The sequence below is a fragment of the Zosterops lateralis genome (assembly GCF_965231275.1).
Source record: "Zosterops lateralis genome assembly, chromosome: 8".
Classification (NCBI taxonomy): Eukaryota; Metazoa; Chordata; class Aves; order Passeriformes; family Zosteropidae; genus Zosterops; species Zosterops lateralis.
This window is the reverse complement of record NC_139768.1, coordinates 15,016,576-15,025,625: the sequence shown is the minus strand read 5'-3', so window position 1 is coordinate 15,025,625 and position 9,050 is coordinate 15,016,576. Positions and strand designations below refer to the sequence as shown.

Below are 9,050 nucleotides of genomic sequence, written 5' to 3'. Positions count from 1 at the left end.
ATAATTTGTAAACTTTGTTTAATTTTATGGATGAAAACTTGCATCTCATAAAAAAATATAGACAGAAAAAAAAAATCAATTTTTGGTGAGAAGTTCACATTTTCCACATGGGGAAAAAAATAATACCACTTATCAGCCCGCTCCACAGCAGCTGTACCTTAGTACTTTCAAACCAAATGCCAAAGATGCTCCCATGGGTAAGAGGTACCAAGTCAGTTCAGGACTTTCTCTGGGGAATCCATCACCCCTGTCCCCTCCTGAGAAAAAAAGTTGAGAGTTGTGAAGCCAGCAGCATTCTCAGAAGGATGCGACTTCCAGCAACCCCTTGCTCAGCCAAAGAAGCAGGCACATCCAAGGAAAGAAAGCATCCAGTGGTCCTCACCCCAGGCGTCACAGTCAGCCCCCATTGGCAGTGTCCCCTCATCACCCAGGCTGCAAAAACCACCTAGGAGGCCTTCAATCACCTCCAAAATAATTCCCCTCCTTTTAGCTCTTTTCCAGCCTCTCCATCTTCTCCAGCAAGCATAGCATGAGTTCAGTTCATTTAAGTAGCACATTGCTTCCAGATTTGGATTTCCACGGTTTTCCACTTGTTTGTTTTAAACATGATTTTTTAACTCCTTTCCCCCTAGAGCTACAAAAAAAATTACAAAATAAAGCGCGACCCCAAACAGACTAGAACATTTCTAAGTGAAGGGCTCTTCTCCCTTCACCAGTCTTTGAATGTTTCATTACTTTTAAAGCTGGAGTACAAAAATAGAGTCTCTCTCATGTTTTTCCTCTTTTTTTTTCTTTTTTTTTTTTTTTTGTAAAAACCAAACACCCCCCCAAATGTACCAACAACTAGAGCAGGTAATTTTTTTATCCTCCCCCCTCCCTTTTTTTTTTTTGTTTAATACCCATATGGGAAAGTCTCTACACATAGTCCACCAAGCTCAGAGCAGCATCCTCCAGGAGAGATGCAGGCAGAGGGGGCAGGGGCAGGCACGTCAAGGTCCCGCTCTGGAGCTGGAGTTTCTAGTCCTTTTACTCCTCCGGTTGAAGGGGTAGTTGAGGAACTCGAAGCGCCTGTGGGGCTCGGTGGTCTGGTGGCCCTTGGGAAGCCTCTTCATGAAATGCACCTCACGCTGGTGCTGCCGTGTCTTGGAGCCCTTGCGCGGGCGGCCCTTGCGGGTGAAGGCCATGTACCAGCCCTCGTACTTGGCGTTCTGCAGCGCCGTATAGTTGTTCTCCAGTACAATCTCCGTGAAGACACAGTCCTTGCCTTTGCCGTTGCTCTGAGGAGGGGACAGGAGCAGCGATTTAAGCAATGGGCATTTGCTCAGAGGACTGCTTCTCACTGCCCCACACTGGACTGACTGCTGTGGCAGAGCTTGTGGGCAACCAAAGGTTCACTTCTCCCACAAGTCAGAATTGCCCAAAATGTGCTTTTCCTTAACAAGCCACAGGGAGCAGGCATCATGACACAAACACTGCTCGTGTACCAGTGGAGCTGGTCCCAGCCTTAACTTCCACCACATCCATAAGGTAACTTTTGCCTCCATCTGTGCCTGGATATAGCCATAAGCAAACTCTTCATCCCAATTCACCCACCCATCCTGTCCCCCTGGGGTCTTTAATATAGGAGGGGCATCGAGGACCATTGAGTGGCAGGAGAAGCAACATGAGGTCAGTGGTGACAATGTCCAGTCAGGTGGTGGGGGGAGCTCCCCCAATAGGGGCAGTAGCAGGACTAGTGAGAGGCTCACATACAGCAGCCCCCAGGAAGCAGCTGCCATGGAAAATCCTTGCAGATAATCACTGTTCTGGAGGGATTTTGCATGTCCAGCCCTGCCGCCACAGGAAGGGGCATCAAGGCACAGAAGCTGCTTGACAAACCAGCGGGTGGTGCAGTCTGGCCTTGGGGCCAGCCCCATGGAGCATCTTAACATTCCTGGCACTTGTACCATGTAATCGTGGAGAATAGACCAGCAATCCGCCTATTTGTTCGGAGAGATAGAAGGAATGTGCCCCACACGGCACCCGCCCACCTCTCTTACTCCCCCTCAGGCTGCAGGATGGTTTGTCCCCCTGCCCCCAAAAGGCAGAGCTCTACTCCTGGCAGTCCCTGCTCCACGTCCCCAGCAGTTCCCTGCCTTGCCCACACCCTCGCACCCTACCTTGCCAATCAGCTTCCCCTTCTTGTTCATGCAGATGTAGAAACCTGTGGCTGCCCCCTTGATACGCACGCGGCTCCCAAAGGTGTCTGTCTCCACGATGAGCTTGGCTGGGGAGAGGAGCAGGGGAGAGAGGGAAGGAGGTCACAGGGGCTGTGGGATAGGGCTGGCACAGGTGTGGAGACCCCAGCAATGCACCCTGATGCTGGGCACTGCAGGCACATCATCTCTGGCAACTGGACCAGAGAGCCCTAAAATCAGCACATGAGGTTAAGATACAGCCTGTTCCCCCCACCTTTAACTTGCTCCTATGTCCCTGCATGACCTTGGGCATGTCCCTTTGCCACCTTAAGCTGTGCCGGATGGGAAGTAGCTGTTTTATCCAGCTCCACAGAGATCAGTGGCTGAGGTGCCACAGAGGTGTCCCAGATGGAGGCAGGGCAGTGAGCAGGGCACACACTAGTTGGCAGAGAACAAGGCAGCAGCTCTGCAAACTGAGGCAAGTCTAGGTGTGCCTGTGGGCAAGAACCAGACAGGCACCTTCTGGAAGTGCACAGTGTGCTGCCAGCTGTCCTCAGCCCAGGGGACATTGCTCCGTGTCCCTCTGCCAGGCCAGGGCTGCAGGAGGAGCAGTGACTTTGCAGCTGGCAGGGGAGGCGTAAAGGGTACAGCTACCCTTTTAATGCCTTTCACCTTTGCACGAGTCGAGAGGGCGTATTGATTTGGTCTCAGTTTTTTAATGGAGGCATCGATCGACTTCCGAAGGAGCTATGCAAATCGCTGGGTCGATGGGCCGCCTATAAATAGACCTGTCACCTTCCCTCACTGCCTTCACCCTGGGAACTCAAGCCCCAAAGCCCATCCATCCCCAGGGAAGGGGGAGGATGGGGACAGGACATCTTTCTTCCCCCATCCTGCAGCTGCTGTCCCCAGAGAAAGCCTCGATTGGGATTGTGGCTACCTGTTTGCACCTCAAAAGTTCTGTGCTATTCCAAGCACCAAAGAATTTCCCATGATGCTGAAAAGCCAGCTGTGACTATCCCATCACCTCTTGTCCAGCATCAGCACATAGTACTGTAAGCACTATCCAACAAGGCAATTAGAGGACAGGCCACAAAGGTTCTGAGCTTAAACCCATAATAAGAGTGTAAGTCCATTGATGCCTTATTTATCCTCTCTGATCCCTGCACAAGGGCTGCTCAGTTTCTCAGGATTGCAGTTCACTGCAGCTTGCACATCTCTACCCCAGGATGCCCAGCCTCCAGCGAGCACCAGTGAGGGCAGTGATGTGGCTCCGGAGTAGGAGGCTCTGCAGAAGGATGCTTTGAACTGCAGAAGGAGGCTGTAGGTGCACACACAAGCTAAAGTGAGCCTAAATCACACTCTGGGCTAGGGGCAAATCGTCTTTCTGTCTCTGCAGTGCCTCAACCCTACATCCCTCTTAGGATGGATGCTGCTGAGGTTAATGGCACCAAGGGTGGGGACAGCAAGCAGGCAGTGCTGGAACCAGCTCATTTGGTGCTGTTAGGTAGGCCAAGCTTGATGTGCATGCAGGCATCCCCTCTTGTCAATATCACCCTGCAGCATCTCTTGTCCCCAAGCTACCATGCACTCACATCCCCCTACTCCTAGGCAGGCACAGATTGAACTCGGAGACAAGAAATTTGGGTAGAGCAAATTCCAGGGTGTGATGATCAATGCCCAGAGCCTGACAAGCACCTGGCATCCCCAAAATCACCCACGGGAGCGATGGCACTCTGCAAACAAAGCCCTGAGACTGTGACTCCCTTTTTATCTATATTGGGGAAAGGGGTGGAATTGATCTTGGAGTCAGTAAAAGGTTTGAGGAGAATTGATTTTTCTCTCTGAGAGATAGAAAGAGCAGGAGGGAGGGAGGGAGGGAGGGAGGGATGAAGAAGGAAAGAGGGAGGGAGTGGGGATGCCTTGGCCCCAGTGAGTACAAAACCCTGCTTTAAAGATGCACATTGCTTCTCTTTTGGACTTTTCTCTTTTTTATTTTTTTCCCCAAAGGGCAGCTGTGATTTACAGCCACCAGACGGGTTTGCTGCCCTGCACGAGCCCAGCCCATGTGTCACTCCAGCCCCCTTACCCACAGAGGATGAAGACAACCTGGCCCCAGGGACTTGCACCCCTAGACCCTTGCAGGCAACTTGTGAACCCTGGAAACTCCAGCCCCAAGCAACAGAAAATCCTGGGCACAGAAAAACAGCCAGCAAGTGGGCAGAGAGCTGTGCTGGTGTCTCCAGCCACTTGTGGGGTCGAGTCCAAGCTGCAGCTGGCAGTGGTTTTTTGGTGGCAGGGACAGCTTGGGAGGGACAAGCTGGGCTGCACCGGCCACCCGCCTTCCCTTAGAATTAAAAAAAGTCAATCAAATATTGACAATTAAGACAAATAACTGAAAACGCCAGACTCAATGTTAAGTCGGCTGTAAAAATGTCAGCGTGGGGAAAGGGGTCATCAGCAAAAATAAATCAACCCCTTTTACACATCCACCCCCAAAAATGAGACCAAAAAAAAAAAAAGAAAAGCAGAAAGAAGGGCTTAAGGAGGGGGAATTTTTGCTGCAAAACTGGATTTCTAAATAACATTTGGGGGGAGTCCTTTTTTTTTCTCTCCTTCTTTTGGGGAGGGGGGAGACTTAACATTTTCAACTCTATTCTTTCATTTAAGTGACAGATTTATCCCAGTAAAATTATGTTTCATGCTCAAACTTTGAAGGGAAAGTGGCTACGTAAATGCTGAAAAAATGCAGCGAGACACACTTGATCCCCCAACTGGACTGCGAAGAGGAGAAAGTATTCAGGAAATGTTAAAAAAGGTGAAAGTAAGAAGCGTTTTAATAGTTCTTCCAGACATGGGGGCCTCCCTAGAGATTCATACAGAACAATCCTGAACCTCTATTTTAACATTTACAGACTTGCAACTCTTTTAAAACTTTACATCTGAAAAACTGCTTGTTCTCTTTCTGGTTTAGATCAGTCTTCATTTTCCTCCTTAGCTCTTCAAATGCTTAACCTTTTTTTATTACATTTTAATAGAGTTTTTCAAGCCACCACCAGTCCCCTCCCTCTGGCCGTATTTAAACCTGGTTGTTATTTAAATATGCAGCAACTGTTTTTTAAAATCCAGGCATTAGATGTCTAAAACAAGATGGGATTTTCTTTTTTTTTACTTCAGAAATTAGCTACTGCCCTCTCAAGCTAGAGCTGCTCCAGGATGGGAACAATTCATTTGCAAGATTAATTCTGGATGTATGCAACATCACATGGAACCTGCGCTGTGCTTATACTGATAATGTCCAGCGTGAAATTTTCAGCCAAAGCAAAATGAAGAAAAAGCCCCCAAAAAGCACAACGGTAAAAAAAAAAATTGTTTCTACTAATCTAACCAAGCAAGTAAGGGAAATTGCAGCTAACACCAAAGAAAAACAGTTGTGATACCTATGTACAACACACAGGCACTTCCCTGCCCTGGGTGCAGGATCAGGCCCCCCACAGCCGGCCCCACAGCAGTGCCAGGGCTCGCTGGCCCCACTGACCCCTGTGCCGTGTTTGACCATCTCAACATGTCAGTAACTCACACAATCAAAGTATTTGGGCTTCAGGAGTCCCCAGCAGAGGGACCGGTCCCCTTGCCCCAGAGAGGGTGGAGGTTTTGGGGAGGGGGTGCCAGGGTGATGCAGAGGGGCCGTGGCAGAGCACAGGCTCTCACGCTTGCAGAGTCCCTGCTTTGTCCCTGGAGACGCCGCAGCATCTTTGCCTGCGGCTGACTGCCTCGCTGACCCTCTGCTCAGGATTTGTTTTGAGAAGGAAGAGATGGGACAGGAAAATGCCACTTTAGACAATCCTGGTTCAGGGAAGGCTTCCAAAGCAGTAATTTCCCCTTTCTCCTCTCTGTCTCTTCTTTTTCAAATTTACTTTCCATTACTGTTTCAAAAGGAAGTCTCAGGGATTCCCATCCTTGCAAAGAGCCGGGATGAAATGTCTGATGATGCTCAGGATGCCACAGCCCCAAGCCCTCTGAGTCAGGTGTAAACCAAGAATTAAAAGGAAGGAAGCAGAGCCTATCCTTCAAGAACAGGTCCTCTCCCTTGGCACAGGGAACCTGCCCTCACCTTGAATCACACAGCTGCTGATTACTGACCCCTATGTTCTCCTTTTACAAGCCCCCACAAGCCGAACAATTTTAACGATTTCTGGCTAACAAACAGGACGGAAATCATCAATCGCCACGCTGGGCTGCGAACACCTCCCCAGCTCCCCCCTCGCCTGCCCACATCGCGTGTCCTTACCGTGCACATCCCCATCCTCTGCCATCGCATTGATTTTCTTGTTGTCCAAGATCTGCACATGTTTCCCGCTGGTCCGGCTGTACAGCTGGTAGGTACGGACAAGCCGCCGGCTGAGCTGATCTGTCACCAGGCTCTGCTCCCTCACATGCTGTGTAAAATTAGGTGGGGACTGAACAGTTACCTTTAGGAAATTAAAAAATATACAACACACCATTATAATCTCTACTCCTCAGCGGGGCAAATGGGCTGAGCCGAGATTGCCAGCCTCCAGCTGGGCTTTGCGGGGAGGCCAGGAGCCAGGACCGCGGCGGTGCCTCCTGTGCCACCAAATCCCTCCAGGAGAAGGAGCATTAAACTCGGGGACACAGTGACCAGAGCCCTATACAGAACTGTGCCCTCTCCAGACGTGCCCTAAGCAGAGGTGTGGGTAGCTCGGGAGTAGAACAGAGCTTGGGGACACCAGAGGTCCCTCCAGGATTCAGTGGGTCCTGACTGGGACTGGGGTACCTTGAGATTGGCATCAAGGCTGGGAGCTGGACATGCAGGATGGCACTATGGTGCCCTCTCAAAGGGCTGATGCTTTCATCCCACACCTCTCTCACCTCTGCAGGAGCATACTACTACTCCAGCTGCCCTGGGCACACATCCCAACAGTTTCAACAGCTGCCTGCCTCTGGGTCTCTGGCTCTTTATTTGCTCCCAAGTACCCCACACTTATTAAGTACTTCAAACACACAGTCCACAGAGATGGTAGAACTATGAGGCATAAGAATTACAAGAAAACCATACCCCAGTGCAGCTATTTAGTGGTATAACCACCCAAGGATATCAACACGCTACCCGAGCAAACACAGCCCCTATCCCCAGTCAGCTGTTTGGTGCCGGCACATCCCCAGCACATGAAGCCCTTTAGTCCCGGAGCCACAGCTGAGCCCATCCCCTCCAGACCCGACACTGCTGCTCCCGGGCTTTAAATGATTTTCATGAGCGGCCAAACCTGCTCCCCCCTCAGCCCTGGCTCGCAAGCTGGCACAGAAATCTTTTTCCCCCCTCGTCTCAAATCCCTCTTTTAAGTCTGGAAAGTTTCGCTGCTCCCTGACATTTATAAAGATGTATTCTGAGCAAATGTTAGGAGATCGCTCCTTTCAACATCAGAAGGCTGGGGCTACCCCCCACCACCCCCACGTCAAATGGGAAGATTTCCTCCTGTCTTAAACAACAACAGAAAACCACAATAAAAGCAAAAGCCGCTGCTCTCCCAAAGCCAGCTTTATAGAGATATCTCCCCTTGACAATGTCATCTCTCTCCCTCTGCTTCTGCCTGTGCATGTGTGTTTCCTATAGACGGGTTTTGGATAATGCAGCAGGATTCTCTCCCCAGCTCTGATGAGGGTACCATGTGGAGGAGAGGTCATTAGCCATGCTGCTATTTGGTCTCCATCTCATTCTCCAAAATATTACAGCTATGTTTTTATACAACTGCACAATCCCAGTGCTCTGCTCCCTTCACTTTTCAGCTGGAAACTCCATTTTTTTTCCCCCCCAAGCTTCCAGGAAAATAACAATTATTTTTAAAAGTAGCATAAAGGGCATTTTAAACAAAGCTTCTGCACCTGTGATCTCAGGGGGCAGGGGGGGCTTCACAGGGGTTTGGAGGCGCACCGCTCCCAGCGCCGCGTTCCCGCTGGTGTGCGGGTGTTGCACAAGCTCTGCCCGGGATGTTTAATCTATTCATGTCACTCCTGTCTCTGCCGATACAAACCAGCGGTGCTAAAATCTGACACTTTTAAAAGCTGAATCAAAACCTGCGCTTTTCACTAAGGCTTTTACAGGGTTTCTTGTCCTCTTTTTAATTCTGCTTTACTTTTTTGGATGAAGCAATATAGGAGGAAAAAGGCAAAAAACGGAGCAGAGGGATGAGGGTATCCACAGTGCAATCAGAGATCGGGGGGACAGGAATTAAACCTACTTTAAAATAACCCTGTGTATTTCCTTGAAATCCCGGTACTCCCTGCCTCGCAGCCGGAGTCCCCCGCACCTTATCTTGCGTCCCAAGAAAGGTAGGGTGCCCCTCGGCTCCGGCTTTTTACAACCAGGCAACTTTAGTCTCCCGGGTTTCAAACTGCTCCTGTTCCCTGTCTCCCTCCCTGCCGAGCCGCTCGGCGGCGGGGCAGCCCCATCCCCGCGGGCGAACAAAGCCGGGCAGCCCGGCGGGCACTTACCTGGGCTTGCAGGCAGAGGACGAACAAGTGCATTAACCTGGGAGGGGGAAAAGCGGGAGAGAGGCGTAAGCCGAGGGGGCTGCGGGCGCGGGGCGGGAGGGCTGGGGCTGCCGGTACTCACACGTAGCTGAAGAGCGAAGAGCAGGGGTCCATCGCGGCGCCGATGCGGGGCCGGGGGCCCGGGGCCGGGCGGCGGCGGGGAGCGCCCCTGGGGCGCGGCGCTGGCTCAGCTCCTCGGCTCCTCTCGCCCTGCCGGCACGTCCTCGCCCCAAAGAAAAGAGGGCACAAGCGGCTATAGAGGGAAAGGCCCGGCGGCCCCACCGCCCGCTCAGCCCCCGGGGCGCTCTGCCGCGGGGAGCA

The 9,050-nt window shown here is 51.3% G+C and overlaps 1 protein-coding gene across 1 annotated transcript; it reads right to left on the bottom strand.

Moving 5' to 3' along the window:
• Window positions 1-989: 989 nt before the first annotated feature.
• FGF8 (fibroblast growth factor 8) lies at window positions 990-8,843 on the bottom strand (the record flags this gene model as incomplete). The annotated part of the gene is made up of 5 exons (XM_083866816.1): window positions 990-1,277; window positions 2,160-2,266; window positions 6,469-6,649; window positions 8,691-8,727; window positions 8,812-8,843. 5 exons carry the CDS (start codon window positions 8,841-8,843, stop codon window positions 990-992), a joined length of 645 nt encoding a protein of 214 aa, XP_083722942.1.
• Window positions 8,844-9,050: the final 207 nt, after the last annotated feature.